The sequence below is a fragment of the Oncorhynchus mykiss genome, chromosome 2, assembly GCF_057628025.1.
Source record: "Oncorhynchus mykiss isolate SJ-2025 chromosome 2, ASM5762802v1, whole genome shotgun sequence".
Classification (NCBI taxonomy): domain Eukaryota; kingdom Metazoa; phylum Chordata; class Actinopteri; order Salmoniformes; family Salmonidae; genus Oncorhynchus; species Oncorhynchus mykiss.
Window position 1 is genome coordinate 78,210,860 of NC_143023.1, and position 19,886 is coordinate 78,230,745.

General features: G+C 43.4%; 1 protein-coding gene across 4 annotated transcripts in view; it reads right to left on the reverse strand.

Moving 5' to 3' along the window:
• Nucleotides 1-518: 518 nt before the first annotated feature.
• LOC110496911 (S-adenosylhomocysteine hydrolase-like protein 1) overlaps nucleotides 519-19,886 on the reverse strand; it is a 40,038-nt gene continuing 20,670 nt past the window's right edge. The window contains exons 1-17 of one of the 4 annotated variants that reach the window (XM_021572933.3): nucleotides 7,995-8,266; nucleotides 7,424-7,535; nucleotides 6,866-7,009; nucleotides 6,547-6,647; nucleotides 6,315-6,417; nucleotides 6,110-6,204; nucleotides 5,878-5,984; nucleotides 5,389-5,505; nucleotides 5,244-5,307; nucleotides 5,045-5,133; nucleotides 4,772-4,842; nucleotides 3,801-3,895; nucleotides 3,369-3,467; nucleotides 3,214-3,282; nucleotides 2,950-3,028; nucleotides 2,733-2,853; nucleotides 519-2,573 (exon numbers count right to left, since the gene is read on the reverse strand). In XM_021572933.3, the coding sequence (XP_021428608.1) occupies nucleotides 2,567-2,573; nucleotides 2,733-2,853; nucleotides 2,950-3,028; nucleotides 3,214-3,282; nucleotides 3,369-3,467; nucleotides 3,801-3,895; nucleotides 4,772-4,842; nucleotides 5,045-5,133; nucleotides 5,244-5,307; nucleotides 5,389-5,505; nucleotides 5,878-5,984; nucleotides 6,110-6,204; nucleotides 6,315-6,417; nucleotides 6,547-6,647; nucleotides 6,866-7,009; nucleotides 7,424-7,535; nucleotides 7,995-8,048 (1,527 nt within the window). In that variant the 5' untranslated portion in view covers nucleotides 8,049-8,266 and the 3' untranslated portion in view covers nucleotides 519-2,566. Of the gene's footprint in view, nucleotides 2,574-2,732; nucleotides 3,029-3,213; nucleotides 3,283-3,368; nucleotides 3,468-3,800; nucleotides 3,896-4,771; nucleotides 4,843-5,044; nucleotides 5,134-5,243; nucleotides 5,308-5,388; nucleotides 5,506-5,877; nucleotides 5,985-6,109; nucleotides 6,205-6,314; nucleotides 6,418-6,546; nucleotides 6,648-6,865; nucleotides 7,010-7,423; nucleotides 7,536-7,994; nucleotides 8,267-19,886 lie in introns of those variants that run through there. The other 3 variants (XM_036956197.2, XM_090208602.1, XM_090208596.1) reach the window with 3 other exon arrangements.

Consider the following 19,886-nt stretch of genomic DNA (forward strand, 5'->3'; position numbering starts at 1 on the left):
AACTCAGGTAAGGAGACCCCAGGGGAGTCCTGATGTGTCCAGGTAACACTGTATAACACTCTGAGGGTTCTAAAGCCCTGCTCTCAAATGGAAGTCACACAGCTTACCCACTACCTCTACTTTCAACATTAGCCCATACACACTTTAGTAAAACAATAATCTGCTCTAAAGGATCATTATCTGATGGAGAGGAGAGAGAGTGGAGGGGGGGAGAGACAGAGTGAGGGGCAGAACCTGATTAGGGACCAAGTGAGCAGACAAACTCTCAGATCTGATGGAAAGGGGGGGTGGGAGGTGGGGGCACTGAGTGTGGATGTGCCGACTGCTCTTCAAAAAGCCCCCCCACATGCACGCATACACACCAACTTGTTGAGTGCCATGGTAACACCTGGGAAGGCCCTGCCAGAACGAATCCGTTGGAAGGGCATTTGATTTCCATGCCGGGCCCGTTTTTGATTTTCAGGGAGGTGCCAACAGTCTTCTTTATTAAGATGTAAAAATACAATTTACACAACGTGTGGGGTTGGAATTTTAATTCCCATTGTTATAGAGCATTCCAAAAACATAATAAAAGGCACAACATAGGCCTACATACTCCTGGCCATGTTCTACGTGCTGATTTGGCCTGTTGGTGATCTGTAGGCTTCCTCATTAACTTCCTCATTAATGGTACATTGATCTCTAACTTAAGCACTATGGATAGCTCCGTATATTTGTAGTATGCAAGGCCTAACTACATAAAATGGCGAAATACAGTAAGATTTCAAAGAAATGTAAATTATTTTACTAACAACACTCCTCTTAGCTGTTCATATCGACATATCCTTTATAATAGGCTAATACAAATCTTTGATTGCATGTGCAAACCAAGGCAAGAATAATTAAAACAGTAATTAAGTAGATTGGGAATCATCCCAAAAGATTTGCTTCTAGTTCACAGAAGAATTTCCGTATGCTGCATGTAAAAAACTGCAACATTTTTACCACATATTGCCGGCATAAGTCTTTTACACCTCTGCGCTAATGCCGGCACCACAATTGACGAGTGGGAGTGTGGGACGTGGGTGGGCGTCTTTTTAAAAATAAATCCATTTCATATTCACCATCACAAAGAAATCCATTATTCATTCGTCCTAAGAAACATTATAATACTAATAAAAATAACTCTTGCCGTGATCGACAGCAACCGTAGCAGTGGCTTGGACGAGTGGAATTTGAGCGGCACTTGTTGCAGCAGATGATGCATTCTTTTTAAACCAATTTCTAATATCTATTTTGAAGGTATCCAGGCCTACTGATCATTGAGGCACACTGTTGTGTTTAACTAACGCCCCACCCACTACTAATTCGAAATGGCGGTAAAAAAAGAGACGTGACTTCATGATGCACATGATAGGTGTACAACCCTGTCAGTCATAATTACTTGAGCCATATTTAATTTAACAAGACAATTCCTTTTTTATAGGTAATTGAAACTTTAAATGGCCTTAATGTCATACATAAATCAGTGTTATAGCAAACAAAAAGTTTAAAAAAAAAGAAAGTTTAATTCAACTATGTATTTTATTAGGACGGGCCAGGAGGTATAGTAAGACAGGACAGGTCATAACATTGGCCCTGCTATCACCTCTCCCATCCAGAAGGGCACTTACAGTAAAGTAATGACTCTGGATCAGTCTATCTCCTCACCCCACATATTATCTACAGGTCAGGAGGGAAGACCTAAACAAACACACAGGTCCATCTACCACTGTATCCTGTAAGTGTGTGTGTGTGTGCGAGTAACCAAACTCCAGAAACATCCACAGAACAGCCGCTACACTTCTTTGACTAGCTTCATTGCACCACCTATTGGGCATAGTTAGAACTACAGAGACAGACACGCTGTTTGAGGAGAGCAGAGTTAATGAGACTGACTAGCAGGTAGGTCACAACTTTATCTTTGGAAAAGACGCAGAAAAAAATATGGTAAAATGTAACATTTGGTAAACTTTAACCTATTTGTTATTACTTATCTGCTTTGTTTACATTCAGAAAGTTTAAACATTATTTAGATATCTTTGGAAAGATTGAAAATAAGATGTATTTATATGTTTATTAGATAATCTGTGTTCCTCTGTTACAACTTGATATTTTTGTAAGATTCTGCTAAATAACATACACCTCCTCCAAACTCTGCCCCTTCAGACAACAGATACAAATAATGGAAAATAGAAAACTCAAACCCGGCAACTGAGTCTGGCCTTGGGATATGAATCTGATGGGAAATTATCATTTCTGCTTCTGTTCACAATAATACTTTATGTACATTAAAAAAAGAGCTTCTCAGCATATCAATTCTCTCAGACCAATGACAGCCCTCCAGTGAGGTCAGATGGCTCAGCAGAGGTCAGAGGACAGGGGTTAAAGGTCAGTCAGACATCATGGTTGTGGTGTTACCCGTCAGTGCTGGGCTATAGTTCCCCCACAAACACAAATCTGAGCCAGGTCTCCTGGTCCTCCTTCCCTCTGAGCCACATATGTCTTTGGGATGGTATGGAACGTCTTTGGTCTTCACTACCATAGATTAGTATCTGCAATGAACACACTCACTGTCACTTACAGGAACATACTGTAACACCAAATGACTTTACTGTTTATGTCCAGTCCTGATTTTAGTGTGTATATGTGTATTATATGCGTGAGAGTATGCAAATGCAGATGTGAGTGTATGTGTGTGAGAGTTTCCCCACCTGTAGTAGTTTGGTTTAAAGGGTCCGGTCTTGCTGAGGCCCAGGTATTTGCCCTGCTCATCCGTCAGCTCTGTGAGGTGGGCATCAAACGTTGGCAGGTGGAGACTGGCCACAAACTCATCTGAACACACACACACACAACCACACACACAGTCACAGTAGACCCTGTCAAAACCTATGTAACAAGGCAGTAGGTAGGTGAGGTGGTGTGTCTTACCCATCTTTTTGGGCAGAAGGTAGACGTCTTGTTTATATCGTCCCTCTGGGGCGTTGTAAAGCTCTATCAGAGCCAGTGCCTGAGTGCATTACGTTACGTTATAGAAATAGTATACATAGAAAACATTTAAATTACAAAGAGACTGTGGATACAAAGGCCTGTCCCTTTTCATAATGCATACATGTAGCACTCCACAAAACAGCAGTACAGCTTGTGTGTTTGCTGCGACCATGAGTTCCCCTGCAGTGTGTGAAACAGACAGACCTGTGTGGTGGCGGTGATGGAGAGGACGAAGGTGGGCACTGTGGAGCAGCTCAGATTCAACAGACGACCCTGAGAAAACACACACATACACATACCAGTGATCACACACCTGACACACACTCAGGCAACAAGCATACACACACACAGACACTCACTTCAGCCAGTAAGATTATTCTCTTGCCATCGGGCCAGATGACATGGTCCACCTGTGATCTCACTTTCTCCCAGGTCAACTCTGGGGTCCGCAGACTCACCTTACAGAGGAGAAACAGTCTATCAACCTCAAACACACACAGACATAAATGCAGACACATACAGATGTAGGATGTTCATTTGAGCCAGTTTTCTACAGCAGGAAAAGTATCCTGCATCAACAGGAAATGTGAATTATTATATGGATTATAATTCATTTACATTTTTTGTAGGGGTTGATACATTTTCCTTAGGGGCAAATGAAGTCTGCTATTTAAAATAGGAAATTACAAAGTTTAGAAGCCTTTTCATACCTTGAATAATGCTGTGCAGGAAAATACTCAGCAACAAGAGTGATCAAATCAAGATCCTACATTTGTACACACACGTCTCACCACGTCTATCTCAGTGTTGGAGTGTCCCATGTTACAGACGATGCAGCCGTTCTTCATCCTGTCCAGGTACTCTCTTGCTACCACATTCTTGTTGCCTGAAGACAAACACTGAGGTTTTCATAGTCAGTCATATTCTGTCATTGCCTGTTATAACCTATCATAGCCTACCATAAACTACCATAGCCTATCATAACATAGCTAGCCTTCATTGTAAATAAGAATGAGTTCTTATTGACCTGTCTGGTAAAATAAAGGTAACAACAAGCTTAAATAGCTTATTCTAAGTTATTATATAGGGGTTAGGATTAGGGTTGGAGATGGTATTAGGGTTAGAACTAGAGTTAGGGCTAGTTTCTGAACCCTAACCATAACCCCAACCCTAACCCTAGCTTCATGTCCACATTCAGTTCTACCCTAACCGGAGCCTCAACCCTAACCCTAACCTCTACAGCCTGATTTATACCCTACGTAGGCATGGAATAACTACAAGTAGCTATGCAAAATGGCATTGCAATGCAGTCAATTCATAACTCACAGAATAGCCAATTTGCTTAGCATTGTTGCATTGCGTACATAAGGTATAAGGCTAAACCCTGATTCCAGTTCAGTGTCCTTTTATCAAATGTTTAATTCTTCTTTTTATTTACTTTGAACCAGTAAGGTTCTGGCTCTCCCTTTGACCAGTTCCGGGAAGCTCCAGCTCAATTTAACCACTGGTCATAACCTATCATTGCCTGTTATAACTTATCACAGTCACATTACAGGACCACTGAGAGGGTTGGTAACCTGAGAAACACTCCTACTGGAGAGTATACATCTACAGGTACATTTTTGGCATTAAAAGGAATGTAATGTAATTCTATAGCTAATTCTTCAGAGCTGTAGTGTGTGAGAGTAAAGGCTTTCCCAGCCTACAGTCTCTCTACTGGACCATTCACATAACCTCTGTGGGTGATGACATCATGTCTTACCTGTGCAGGTGATGACCAGGTCCACCTGTCTGATGACCTCATTGAGCTTGACCAGTCTGAAGCCATCCATGCTGGGGCAGGGAGAGGAGAGATATACACAAGTAGTTCAAGACCTGCTTCTGTCACCTATAGTACATGTCTTACACACACACACACACACACACACACACACACACACACACACACACACACACACACACACACACACACACACACACACACACACACACACACACACACACACACACACACACACACACACACACGTCATACCAGGCCTGCAGGGCACATATGGGGTCCACCTCCGTGACATACACTACTGAGCCCATGGCCTTCAGAGCGGCAGAGCAACCTTTACCAACCTGGCCAGAGGGAGAGGGGAGGGGAAAACATACGTACACACAGATGGAATAAATACATAGAGAGAACACTTTACACCTCGGTGTTTAATAGGTGCTAATAAAATACTGACCTCTCCATAGCCACACACCACCACCTGCTTTCCCCCAAACATCACATCTGTAGAGCGTTTCAATCTGGGGGAGGGATGGGAGGCCAAAGGTCACACACACAAACACGCATGTTGATTCTGCGCCTGTGTGTTTTCATATACGTACCCATCCAGTATGGACTCCCTGCAGCAGTAGAGGTTGTCAAACTTCTGTTTAGTAATGGAGTCATTGACGTTCATAGCAGGGACACACAGTCTCCCTGCCTTGGACAGCTGGTACAGCCTTCGGAAGAAGGGGAACACTGCTACCTTAGCACTACACATAGGCTGTGTCCTAAATGTCCCCTTTTAACTATGTAGCGCACTACTTTTGACCAGGGCCCTTAAGGGAATATTGTGTAAATTGGGACACAGACAAAATATACCAGTATAATGATGTCACAAGTGTTAGCTTTTTTTATTCAATTTATATTGCCACATGCTTTAATGAGCTGTCCTTATTCACACAGGTGACTCACATGAGTCACACAAGTTGTAATGACTAAGGCAAACAATAGGCTTATCATACCTGAAATATCCATTGATTTAGATAAGAGTGTCTTCTAATCTAAAAGGTATTTCACAACAATCAGAGACACGTGTGCTCCAGTCCCACCTGTGAACCCCTGTGACACTCTCTTCCACGATTCCCTTGATCATCTTGAACATGTTGGGGTATTTCTTAAAGATCCAGTGGGTCAGGTCTCCCCCGTCATCCAGGATCTGAGAAAAACAGAATCCACCCATGACTGTATCCATCCGGATCATGGCTGTCTAATGTGAGAGCTAGGCCTGTACTGTACCACATTAAGAGAGAGACAGGTAGGTAGGCCTATACTGTACTGTACCATATTGGGCTGCCAGGACTCCAGACTGACACAGCGGTCAATACACCACCAGAAGTCATCCTCCGACTCCCCCTTCCATGCAAACACAGAGAAGCCTGAGAGAGACAGAGAGAGAATATGAGAGAGAGAGAAGACAGAGAGAGAGAGATAATATGAGAGAGAGAGAGAGAGAGAGAGAGAGAGAGAAATACTGCGTGTCTCTCACCTCCCTCAGCCAGAGCTGCAGCCACAGCATTCTGGGTGGAGTAGATGTTACAGGCTGCCCAGCGACACTGAGCCCCCAACGCAGACAGAGTCTCCATCAAGACCTACAGGTATGTACATGTATACACACACGCACACACACAGTCCAATTCAGTTTGTGTCTGTGTGTGTATGTGCGTGATTCAGTGTCTGTTTGTGTGTGCATGTGTGTGTGTGCGTGCATGCATACTCACAGCGGTCTGAGCGGTGATGTGAGTGCAGCCCACAACTTTAGCACCAACCAGCGGCTTTTCGCCCCCTGATCTCTTTCTCAGGGCCATCAGAGCTGGCATCTCTACAAAGACAGAGAAGGGAGAAGGATGAATATGGAGGAATGGGGGAAAGAGAGAGTGAGAGACAGAGAGAAAGAGGGAGAGAACCTGACAGACCTTGAGTCATGTTTCCAACCTCTTTCTTACCTTACTCTTTACCATGCACGCACGCACACACACACACACACACACACACACACACACACACACACACACACACACACCCTCCATTCCCTCTCACCTTGTTCAGCAATCTCGATCTCCCTGCGTCCGAAGTCGGCCTGTTTGATGTTCTTGATGCAGAAGTCTTGATGTCCCTTAGAGCTCCTCTGCTGCCTGTCTCTAGGAGACATCTCATCCTCTGAACTGTCTGTGTACGACGCAGCTAAGGGTTTGTGTGTGAGGGGAGGTAAGGGGGTGATAGAGTAGTCAACATCAGGCACAATGAAACAGTATGAACAAGATAAATCATCTAGGCCTCACGAAAGCTCTCATTTTACCAAATAGTCTAAAGTTAACGGCTGTGTGATCTTTCAGGTCTGAGGTTTAACTACATGCTACGTACAGTCTGGATTACACCCCCCCACCCCCAGGGGACAGATTAGGAGTAAATGAAAAATGGTAATTCCTCTGAAGACTTTATCTCCTAAGGAGAAATGCCTTGGACTAATCTATATGTAACCAGCCCTCTGTTCCCCAGACGCTGTGACCACAGCCAGCTACATGGGTCGGCTGTGCACAGAGGCAAAACACACCATGCTGAAGAAGGGTTAAAAGCAGTGGGTGCATGTGTGGATACCTGAGCTGTAGCTGTCTGTGGAGGAATGGGAGAGGGAGCGGGACAGGGAGCGACGCCCGGTCTTAGTGAGACGTTTGTTAAACTCCTGCTTCTGATCAGCAAACTGGATTTGCTGCAGAGAGAGAGAGAGAGAGAGAGAGAGAGAGAGAGAGAGAGAAAGAAGACAGACAGAGAGAGAGAGAGAGAGAGAGAGAGAGAGAGAGAGAGAGAGAGAGAGAGAGAGAGAGAGACTTTTGAGGCAAGAGAAACAGACAAGGTTAGAAGGACGCCAGGGTTATATCCACCGCATTGTCCAAGGCATTATATAAACCTCCTTTTTTTACTCAACATAAGGAACAAAACACACAAAGGAGGCACAGATGATTCAGGAGGTTCAAGAAGTTCACATATTTCTCTCACTCTCTCACCATAGCTCACACTCACACACCTTCCCTCTCTCCCTAACACACTCTTCATAACACGCTCACCGTCTCTCACTAACCCACTTTCATTCTCTTTCCCTTATCCATGTCTCTTTCTTTTCATAGTCCCCTTTTTTCTCTCCATCACTCTCCCCCTCTCTCCGTCTCACCATCCAGTGTGGTGGTTGGAAGGCAGGGCTGGTGGAGGGTTCCCACTTAGCCATGCCTGCTGTCTGCTCCCTCTGACACAGTCTATGCTTCTTTTACCCACTCAGCCTAGTTCAGTTAAGCCAGGTTCAGTCCAGTCTGCCCCCGTCTCTGCCTCTTATTCCCACTTGGTACAGCCTAGACCAATCCAGTCCAATCTCATCCAGCCTGGTAGCATAGTCTGGTTAGGTTAGGTGCTAGGACTCTTCTTTTTAAAGTCATGCACCACTCTCCCTAAAACTCCCCGCCCACCGGGCTCTGTTCTACCTAATCCTCCATTCCAAAGTGACACACACACATCATCCTGGTCTCATATACTAGACGTAACATAGTACATGTAATTCCGGGATACTCAAATTAGTATTATATGTTACGTTTGGTATGGTTACATAAAACAGATGGTTACTTAAGGAAAGAAGTAGGGTTAAGGATTTAAGTAGGGTGGTTGGTCTGGAGTATAACGTGAATGTCTAGCAACGCATCATGGACAACATTTGAACTAATTAGCACTTTTCAAGTACTTGCTACTTTGCAGCTATTTAGCATGTTAGCTAACCCTTCCCCTATCCTTAACCCTTTTAGCTAACCCTTCCCCTATCATTAACCCTTTTAGCTAACCCTTCCCTTATCCTTAACCCTTTTAGCTAACCCTTCCCCTATCATTAACCCTTTTAGCTAACCCTTCTCCTAACCTTAACCATTTTAGCTAACCCTTCCCCTATCATTAACCCTTTTAGCTAACCCTTCCCTTATCCTTAACCCTTTTAGCTAACCCTTCCCCTATCATTAACCCTTTTAGCTAAACCTTCCCTTATCCTTAACCCTTTTAGCTAACCCTTCCCCTATCATTAACCCTTTTAGCTAACCCTTCTCCTAACCTTAACCCTTTTAGCTAACCCTTCCCTTATCCTTAACCCTTTTAGCTAACCCTTCCCCTATCATTAACCCTTTTAGCTAACCCTTCCCTTATCCTTAACCCTTTTAGCTAACCCTTCCCCTATCATTAACCCTTTTAGCTAACCCTTCCCTTATCCTTAACCCTTTTAGCTAACCCTTCCCCATCATTAACCCTTTTAGCTAACCCTTCTCCTAACCTTAACCCTTTTAGCTAACCCTTCCCCTATCCTTAACCCTTTTAGCTAACCCTTCTCCTAACCTTAACCTTTTTAGCCAACCCTTCCCCTAACCTTAACACTTTTAGCTAACCCTTCTCCTAACCTTAACCCTTTTAGCTAACCCTTCTCCTAACCTTAACCCTTTTAGCTAACCCTTCTCCTAACCTTAACCCCTTTAGCTAACCCTTCCCCTAACCTTAACCCTTTTAGCTAACCCTTCCCCTAACCTTAACCCTTTTAGCTAACCCTTCCCCTATCCTTAACCCTTTTAGCTAACCCTTCTCCTAACCTTAACCCTTTTAGCTAACCCTTCTCCTAACCTTAACCTTTTTAGACAACCCTTCCCCTAACCTTAACCCTTTTAGCTAACCCTTCTCCTAACCTTAACCCTTTTAGCTAACCCTTCTCCTAACCTTAACCCTTTTAGCTAACCCTTCTCCTAACCTTAACCCTTTTAGCTAACCCTTCCCCTAACCTTAACCCTTTTAGCTAACCCTTCCCCTATCCTTAACCCTTTTAGCTAACCCTTCCCCTAACCTTAACCCTTTTAGCTAACCCTTCCCCAAACCTTAACCCTTTTAGCTAACCCTTCCCCAAACTTAACCCTTTTAGTTAACCCTTCCCCTAACCTTAACCCTTTTAGCTAACCCTTCCCCTAACCTTAACCCTTTAACCTAACTCCTAAACTTAACCCTAACTCCTAACCCTAGCCGAGCTAATGTTAGCCATCTAGTTAGAATTCGTAACATATCATATGTTTTGCAAATTTGTAACATATTGTAAGTTTACAAATTTGTAACATATTGTACGTTTTTCAAATTTGTAACATATAACATGAATTGTAATTTGTGACATATCATACAAAATGGGTGATGGACATCCACAAATGAATACATATCATACGAAACGGAACATGTCATACTAAATTGAGTGTCTGGGATTTACATACAGAATAATACAAAATGCTCTGAGACCTGGGTTGCACTCTCTCTCTCACACACACACACACACACACACACACACACACACACACACACACACACACACACACACACACTCTCAGAATAGTTTTCTGGCTTGACCCCCCCTCACACATGCACACTCACACACTGGTGTTAGGCCGTGGGTACACCCCTTGTCTTATGCGGTCCGAGTGGAGCCGAGTTGGCAGCTCTTAATAGGATTAGCTGATAAGGGTCGTAGGTCAGTCAGAAGTCTGTGGAGCTGAATTCCTGACTTCAGATCCCCCACACTGGGCCACATTCCAATTCTACAACAATGCTGACTTCAGATCCCCCACTCAAGAACACATACCATTTTTACCGTTAGCACTATTCAAACCTTGAAGTTTGCAGCACTGCTGTTTTTCATCCTTCCCATCTAATCTGGGTCTGTTTCTGATTTGTTGACACTTTCCATTTCTACCCATAGACCCTTTCCCTTCACCAGAATGTATCGTTTGGTGAGGGCTGCACAATACTACTTATTTTATAAATCAGAAACATACCCTGCCTGAATCACCCTCAATCACCCTCCAATGGTTAACGGGTGGATCATAAGACTCATAAAGGCCATATGTGCTGCTCAGGATCAAACTGTCCACCTTGTTAAGAGCTGCCTCATTAAACGTAATTAACCTCACAGTCTTTCTAATGGTTTATAATGAGGGTCAATATGACTGCGTTTACACAGGCAGCCCAATTTTTTTATTTTTTCGACAAATTGGTCTTTTGACCAATCACATCAGACCTTTCCACATCAGATCTTTTTCAGAGCTGACCTGATTGGTCAAAATTCACCAATTTATGAAAAAAATATCAGAATTGAGCTGCCTGTGTAAACGCAGGCTAAGAAGCAGTTTCTCATGGTAAATTACTGTACTTCCTCAAGAGAGATTCTCACATGAATAGCTCACATTTCTGTCCTGTCCTATTCCTTGCGCATGGTGAGCACTCAGAGAGAGATGCACATAGAGAGTTACAGAATGTCAAACAAGCCCAATGTGTAACTCTAATCAGATATATTTCAGTTATATATTTCAGCTGAACTGAGACGTGGGATGGCTCATCTGGGCTGCCACAGGAGGCCACAGGAGGCCAGTGTTTTCTACAGAGCTCATTTGTCCACAAACAAACTCACACAGGGCACCACTTTCCCATTAACCTTCTCCTATTTCCCCTCAGGAGTCTGAAAAGATTTGGCATGGGTCCTCAGATCCTCAAAAGGTTTTACAGCTGCAACATTGAGAGCATTGGTTGCATCACTGCCTGGTACAGCAACTGCTCGGCACTACAGAGGGTAGTGCGTACGGCCCAGTACATCACTGGAGCTAAGCTGCCTGCCATCCAGGACCTCTACACCAGGCGGTGTCAGAGGAAGGCCCTAAAAATTGTCAATGACCCCAGCCACCCAAGTCATAGACTGTTCTCTCTGCTACCACATGGCAAGCGGTACCGGAGCGCCAAGTCTAGGTCCAAAATGCTTCTTAACAGCTTTTACCCCCAAGCCATAAGACTCCTGAACAGGTAATCAAATGGCTACCCGGACTATTTGCATTGTGTCACGCCACAGTGACGCCTGCTGCTACTCTCTGTTTTCCATCTATGCATAGTCACTTTAACTCTACCTACATGTACATATTACCTCAATTAGCCCAACTAACCGGTGCCCCTGTACATTGACTCTGTACTAGTACCCCCCTATATAGCCTCGCTACTATTGTTTTCACTGTTATTTTCCTTTTTTCTCTTTACTTATCTATTGTTTACCTAATACCTATTTTTTACTTAAAAATGTAACCGTTGGTTAGAGCTTGTAAGTAAGCATTTCACTGTTGTATTCGGCGCACGTGACAAATAAACTTTGATTTGATTTGATGACAAAACAGCCCTGACCCTGAACCGCCCCTATTCCCTTCCACTAGATCCCTACAGCAGCTCTGCCCTATCTGATCCCTTCAGGTGTGAATACAACAGGAAGGTAGAGCCTTGGGGAAGGGGCTTGGGGTTGTTTTTGGTCAGCCTGTGGTGTAAACATAGAAACATGTGAGACCCCATAGTAAACAATAATAATAACAGCTATAGCATGATAAGAACACAAACCATACAGGATGAGTTAACATTGTTGGGGAAAGGGAGGGGATGGATATCGGAGGTAGAACACTGTACAAACTGTAGAAAGACTGTAGAAATCACTGATCCTATGTACAGTCGTGGCCAAAAGTTTTGAGAATAACACAAATAAAAATGTTCACAAAGTCTGCTGCCTCAGTTTGTATGATGGTAATTTGCAAATACTTCAGAATGTTATGAACAGTGATGAATTGCAATTAATTGCAACGTCCCTCTTTGCCATGTAAATGAACTGAATCCCCAAAAAACATTTCCACTGCATTTCAGCCCTGCCACAAAAGGACCAGCTGACATCATGTCCGTGATTCTCTCGTTGACGAGGACAAGGCTGGAGATTACTCTGTCATGCTGACTGAGTTCGAATAACAGACTGGAAGCTTCAAAAGGAGGGTGGTGCTTGGAATCATTGTTTTTCCTCTGTCAACCGTGGTTACTTGCAAGGAAACATGTGCCGTCATCATTGCTTTGCACAAAAAGGGCTTCACAGGCAAGGATATTGCTGCCAGTAAGATTGCACCTAAATCAACCATTTGTCGGATCATCAAGAATTTCAAGGAGAGCGGTTCAATTGTTGTGAAAAAGGATTCAGGGCGCCCAAGAAAGTCCAGCAAGCGCCAGGACCGTCTCCTAAAGTTGATTCAGCTGCGGGATTGGGGCACCTCCAGTACAGAGCTTGCTCAGGAATGGCAGCAGGCAGGTGTGAGTGCATCTGCACGCACAGTGAGGTGAAGACTTTTGGAGGATGGTCTGGTGTCAAGAAGGGCAGCAAAGAAGCCACTTCTCTCCAGGAAAAACATCAGGAACAGACTGATATTCTGCAAAAGGTACAGGGATTGGACTGCTGAGGACTGGGGTAAAGTCATTTTCTCTGATGAATCCCCTTTCCGATCGTTTGGGGCATTTGGAAAAAAGCTTGTCCGGAGAAGACAAGGTGAGCGCTACCATCAGTCCTGTGTCATGCCAACAGTAAAGCAAGGGAGTGGGCTCACTCACAATTTTGACTAGAACACAGCCATGAATAAAGAATGGTACCAACACATCCTCTGAGAGCAACTTCTCCCAACCATCCAGGAACAGTTTGGTGATAAGTTTGGCCATAAGGCAAATGTGATAACTAAGTTGCCGGGGAACAAAACATCGATATTTTGGGTCCATGGCCAGGAAACTCCCCAGACCTTAATCCCATTGAGAACTTGTGGTCAATCCTCAAGAGACGGGTGGACAAACAAAACCCCACAAATTCTGACAAACTCCAAGCATTGATTATGCAAGAATGGGCTGCCATCAGTCAGGATGTGGCCCAGAAGTTATTTGACAGCATGCCAGGGCGGATTGCAGAGGTCTTGAAAAAGAAGGGTCAACACTGCAAATATTGACTCTTTGCATCAACTTCATGTAATTGTCAATAAAAGCCTTTGACACTTATGAAATGCTTGTAATTATACTTCAGTATTCCATAGTAACATCTGACAAAAATATCTAAAGACACTGAGGCAGCAGACTTTGTGAAAATTAATATTTGTGTCATTCTCAAAACTTTTGGCCACGACTGTACTAACCAGACCTATAAGGCTCTCTTCCTACGTAGATACTGCGGCTGTTGAAGCAGAATACACTCACTCACTGACATTGAACAGAAAGGTAAATACTGCTTGCACTTAAATGAGATGATCTGATTCAAAGGACTACATCAACACTAGTAGCCTTTCCCCTGAGAAAAGGTGCATAGCTGAGTATACTCAGAACTCAAACTGCTGCTTGATCTTTCACACACAAGGAAGGATACCGAACTGAATGGCCTCAAATCATAAGAGAGCACGAGTTAACTGAATGACGACACAGTCCCAAGAGAGGGATGATCTGAGCCACTGTGATTAAAGATGGACGGACAGATACATGTTATTTAATTAAAGGCTCTGATTTAAAAGTGTAGTTCACCGCAAATTATGAAATTACTTATGTGTTTCCTTACCTTGAATGTACTCTATGGGCCAGGATAAATTTGGATCCACACTCTGGATGCAACTAATCCACTCTCAAATAACTAAATCACATACAGCAGAGGTACCTTCCCCACAGAGAGGTAGAAGTAATTCAACCTGGTGAGGATACAGATACCTTGATACAGATTGACTGAACTAGAGATACCAGAGACTAGAACAGAGAGATCCTTGATGAAAACACTTCCTCAGAGCGCTCAGGACCTCAAACTGGGGCGAAGGTTCACCTTCCAACAGGACAATGACCCTAAGCACACAGCCAAGACAACTAAGGAGTGGCTTCAGGACAAGTCTCTGAATGTCCTTTGAACAGAGGTTGAACATCTCTGGAGACACCTGAAAATAGCTGTGCAGCGACGCTCCCGATCCAAACTGACAGAACTTAAGAGAATCTGCAGGGAAGAATGGGAGAATCTCCCCAAATTCAGGTGTGCCAGGCTTGTAGCGTCATACAAGAGAAGACTCAAGGCTGTAACTGCTGCCAAAGGTGCTTCATCAAAGTACTGAGTAAAGGGTCTGAATACTTGTGTAAATGTGATATTTCCATTTCTTTCTTTTTATGCATTTGCAAAAAAATCTAAAAAACAGTTTTTGCATTGTCATTATGGGGTATCGTGTGTAGATTGATGAGGGGAAAAAACAATTTAATCAATTTTAGAATAAGGCTGTAACGTAACAAAATGTGGAAAAGGTCAAGGTGTCTGAATACTTTCCTATTTCAGCCACACCTGTTGCTGACAAGTGTATGACATCGAGCCCACAGCAATGCAATTTCCATAGAAAAACATTGGCAGTAGAATGGCCTTACTGGAGAGCTCAGTAACTTTCAATGTGGCACAGTCATAGCATGTCACCTTTCCAACAAGTCAGTTCATCAAATTTCTGCCCTGCTAGAGCTGCCCCGGTCAACTGTAAGTGCTGTTATTGTGAAGTGGAAAGTCTTGGAGCAACAACGGCTCAGCCGCGAGGTGGTAGGCCACACAAGCTCGTAGAATGGGACCAACGAGTGCTGAAGCGCATAGCGTGTAAAAATCATCTGTCCTGGGTTGCAACACTCACTATCGAGTTACAAACTGCCTATGGAAGCAACTTCAGCACAAGAACTGTTCTTCGGGAGCTTAATGAAAGGGGTTTCCATGGCCGAGCAGCCGCACAAAAGCCTAAGATCAACATGCGCAATGCCAAGTGTCGGCTGGAGTGGTGTAAAGCTCACCGCCATTGGACTCTGGAGCAGTGGAAACGCGGATGAATCAGTGGATGAATCACACTTCACCATCTGGCAGTCCAACGGACAAATCTGGGATTGGCAAATGCCAGAAGACTGCTACTTGCCACAATGAAAAGTGCCAACTGTTAAGATTGGTGGAGGAGGAATAATGGTCTGGGGCTGTTTTTTATGGTTCTGGCTAGGCCCCTTAGTTCCAGTGAAGGGAAATCTTAATGCTACAGTACACAATGACATTCTAGATGATTATGTGCTTCTAACTTTGTGGCAACAGTTTGGTGAAAGCCTTTTCCTGTTTCAGCATGACAATGCCCCCGTACACAAAGCAAGGTCCATACAGAAATAATTTGTCGAGATCGGTGTGGAAGAACTTGACTGGCCTGCATAGAGCCCTGACCTCAACCACATCGAACACCTTTGGGATGAATTGGAACGAAGACTGCAAGCCAGTCTTTATCGCCCAACATCAGTGCCCGACTTCACTAATACTCTTGTTGCTGAATCAAAGTTCCGCAGCAATGTTCCAACATCTAGTGGAAAGCCTTCCCAGAAGAGTGGAGGCTGTTATAGCAGCAAAGGGTGGACCAACTCCATTGTAATGCCTATGATTTTGGAATGAGATGTTTGACAAGTAGGTGTCCACATACTTTTGGTAATTTAGTGTTCCTTGATACAGATTGACTGTAATAAAGAGACCAGTGACAGAGTCTAGAACAGAGATACCTTGATAAAGATTGACAGAACTACAGATAATATAGACTACAACAGAGATACCTTGATACAGATGGACTGAACTGCCTTCTGTTCCTTGGTTTTGTTCAAGTTGACCAGGCTGTACACCTTCTTCATGCTGTCAGAACAAACGCTTTCCACCACACAAAGACTGTATTTAACCGTGGACTGACCGTGCTCGACTGTGACTTGACCGCGTTTGATGAGAAGGTTCAGGGATAAAAGCTTGCTAAGCTAACACACTGAGAGGCGCTACACCATATGCTCTCAGGCCCAGGTTACTGGTACATACAGTATGTAGGACCTTAATTTGATCCAGTTTGCTACAGCAGGAAAATAATCATGCTGCAACAGGAAATGTGAATTATTATGAGGATTATAATTAATTGACATTTTTTTTTGTATGGGTTGATACATTTTTCATTAGGGAAAATCAAGTCCATCTTTTGTCCTTGACAAAGTGGAAATTACAAACTTAAAAAGCCTTTCTAAACTGTGAATACACTACAAGTTTGCATTTCCTGCCGTGCAGGGAAATTCTCAAATTAAGATCCTACATCTGTTAGAGGAGGCAGGTGAGAGGAGAGACAGAAGAGAGAAAAGGGAGTGGGCCAAAGAAGAAAAGAGCCTTTGTGAATTGAGAAGACGGGAGGAGCGGTTCCAGGATGGAGGGCTGGGAAATAACGAGAGAAGGAGGGGAGGCATGGAGGAAGGGAGAGAGTTCATACAGGATTACTTGAAGCCTGTAATGAATATGAATAACGTTTGGAGTGTTCTCTGATTCCCAAGCATAAACATAAAAAACACAGAAGTGTGTGTGCATGTGAGTTTGTGTGTGTCTCTGAGTGTATCATAATTCCCAGCTAGCACATTTAGTACCCTGGAACTTGTGGGTACTAATAGAACCATGAGGAAACCTGTGGGAAATGTTATGCTGAAGTACTGAAATTCCCCAGAAGAATGTTGTTTCTTAAAATTTATTTGAGAAAAAACTATTTGAGAACATTCCCAATGTCAGACCAGTTGGAGAATGTTCCTAGAACATTATAATTTGTCAAATTAAATGTATCCATGTTTGAACTTTTAGGAAACGTTCTGTTAAAGTAATGAAATACCAAGATTATTTTTTTGTTGTTGACCATTTTCTAAGATTTTCTCAGAATGTTCCAAAGCCAAGCAACTATCCTGCACCATTCCCAGAAAAAAAACATAGGACAACCATGCTCTTACCAAGCTCAAAATATGATTCTCAGAACATTATGTGCTACCTAGGTTGTGTCTGTGTGTGTCTAAAGGAAAGGTGTGGAAAAACAAACACAAGCATGTTCAAACACGGAAACCATGGACAATTAAAAACACACACTGTGGCCACATAAACTGTGAGAGCTCACTTGTCCCGGTGACTACTCTTATTCTTGCTAGTATTGGAAGGGGAGCGCTCTCTCTCTCTCTCTCTCTCTCTGCATGCTGGGAGTGTTTGGTGCATGCTGGGAATTGTATGAATGAGTACAAGGGGTGTCTGGAGTTAGTTTTCTTGCACCCTATCACTCCACTGCCTGGGAAACTAGCCTGAACCTTCTCCTGTACCTCATTGCTCATAATGGAGAGGGATGTGGCAGAGGGGAGTCAGGGGTCTGTGGCCTCAGTTGAGGAGGATCAGGAGAAGTATATGGACATTTCTGATATCCCTGCTGATATGATAGAAGCTGGCAACGACTCAATTTACAATCTAGATGAGGTAAATGGGTTCCTGGACCAGACTTTTGGGGAATCTGTTAAATTGCCAGATTTTTTGTTGTTGTTGATAAGTTTGTGAGGTCAGCTGTGGTGTTACAGAAGACAGTGGGGTTAGACCAGTTGAGTGTGAAGAAGCGTTTCCACTTGAGGAAATTTGTTACTGCTGTCACGGCAACAAAAGGTAGTGGGAAATGTGGTAAGGTTAAGAGAAACTTAAAACAATGATAATTATCATGCCTCATAGGGTGCTTATTTCTCTTTGTCTGGTTTCTCTGTGGTTTCTCTGTTTTTCCTTTCTCTTTTCTACATGGTGGTACTAAGGGTAGGTTCTCTCAATATGAATGGGGGAAGGGACAGGAATAAGAGGGCTTGGGTATTAGAAGTAATAAAACAGAAAAGGCTTAATGTAGTTTTCCTACAGGAGACACATAGTGATGAGGAAAATGAGGTTGACTGGGGTATGTGGTGGGAGGGGCAGCATATACTCAGTCATGGTACTAATTTCATTGGTAGGATGGCAATTTTGTTTTCCTCAGGCTTAGGGATGACTGTGGTATCTACAACAGAGATGTTTATGCTCCTAATGAGGGTACAGAGCGTATTGCTGTATTTGATCAAATAAAGAAAACCTTAAGACAGTGTGACCAAGATGGTTTTAGGGGGGGACTGGAACTGTACTGTAGATTTTACTGTTGATCGCACTGCTGAAGATCCTCACCAGTGGTCAGCAATTTGTCTGTCTGGTCTACTAACCGAGTTTGAGCTTTCTGATGTGTGGAGAGTAAGACATACAAAAGTTAGGCAGTACACATGGCTAAAAGTTAATCAAGGTCGTGTCAGTGCAGCAAGGTTAAACAGATTGTATCTGAGCAGTACTGTGGTAGGGTTGTACGGTGTGACATTACCCCTGTGGGTTTTTTTGATCACCATATTGTTACTGTTGATATTGTCCTGTCCACGAAGGTCATCACCTTATTGGTATTTTCATATTAAGTTATTACATGATGCCAAGTCTTGTGAAATGTGTTTGTTGTTTTGGGAAAAATTGAGGGTTATTACATTGAATTTTGAGTCCTTGAGACAATGGTGGGAGGTTGGGAAAGCCCAAATACAGTGCCTTGCAAAAGTATTCGGCCCCCTTGAACTTTGCGACCTTTTGCCACATTTCAGGCTTCAAACATAAAGATATAAAACTGTATTTTTTTGTGAAGAATCAACAACAAGTGGGACACAATCATGAAGTGGAACGACATTTATTGGATATTTCAAACTTTTTTAACAAATCAAAAACTGAAAAATTGGGCGTGCAAAATTATTCAGCCCCTTTACTTTCAGTGCAGCAAACTCTCTCCAGAAGTTCAGTGAGGATCTCTGAATGATCCAATGTTGACCTAAATGACTAATGATGATAAATACAATCCACCTGTGTGTAATCAAGTCTCCGTATAAATGCACCTGCACTGTGATAGTCTCAGAGGTCCGTTAAAAGCGCAGAGAGCATCATGAAGAACAAGGAACACACCAGGCAGGTCCGAGATACTGTTGTGAAGAAGTTTAAAGCCGGAATTGGATACAAAAATATTTCCCAAGCTTTAAACATCCCAAGGAGCACTGTGCAAGCGATAATATTGAAATGGAAGGAGTATCAGACCACTGCAAATCTACCAAGACCTGGCCGTCCCTCTAAACTTTCAGCTCATACAAGGAGAAGACTGATCAGAGATGCAGCCAAGAGGCCCATGATCACTCTGGATGAACTGCAGAGATCTACAGCTGAGGTGGGAGACTCTGTCCATAGGACAACAATCAGTCGTATATTGCACAAATCTGGCCTTTATGGAAGAGTGGCAAGAAGAAAGCCATTTCTTAAAGATATCCATAAAAAGTGTTGTTTAAGGTTTGCCACAAGCCACCT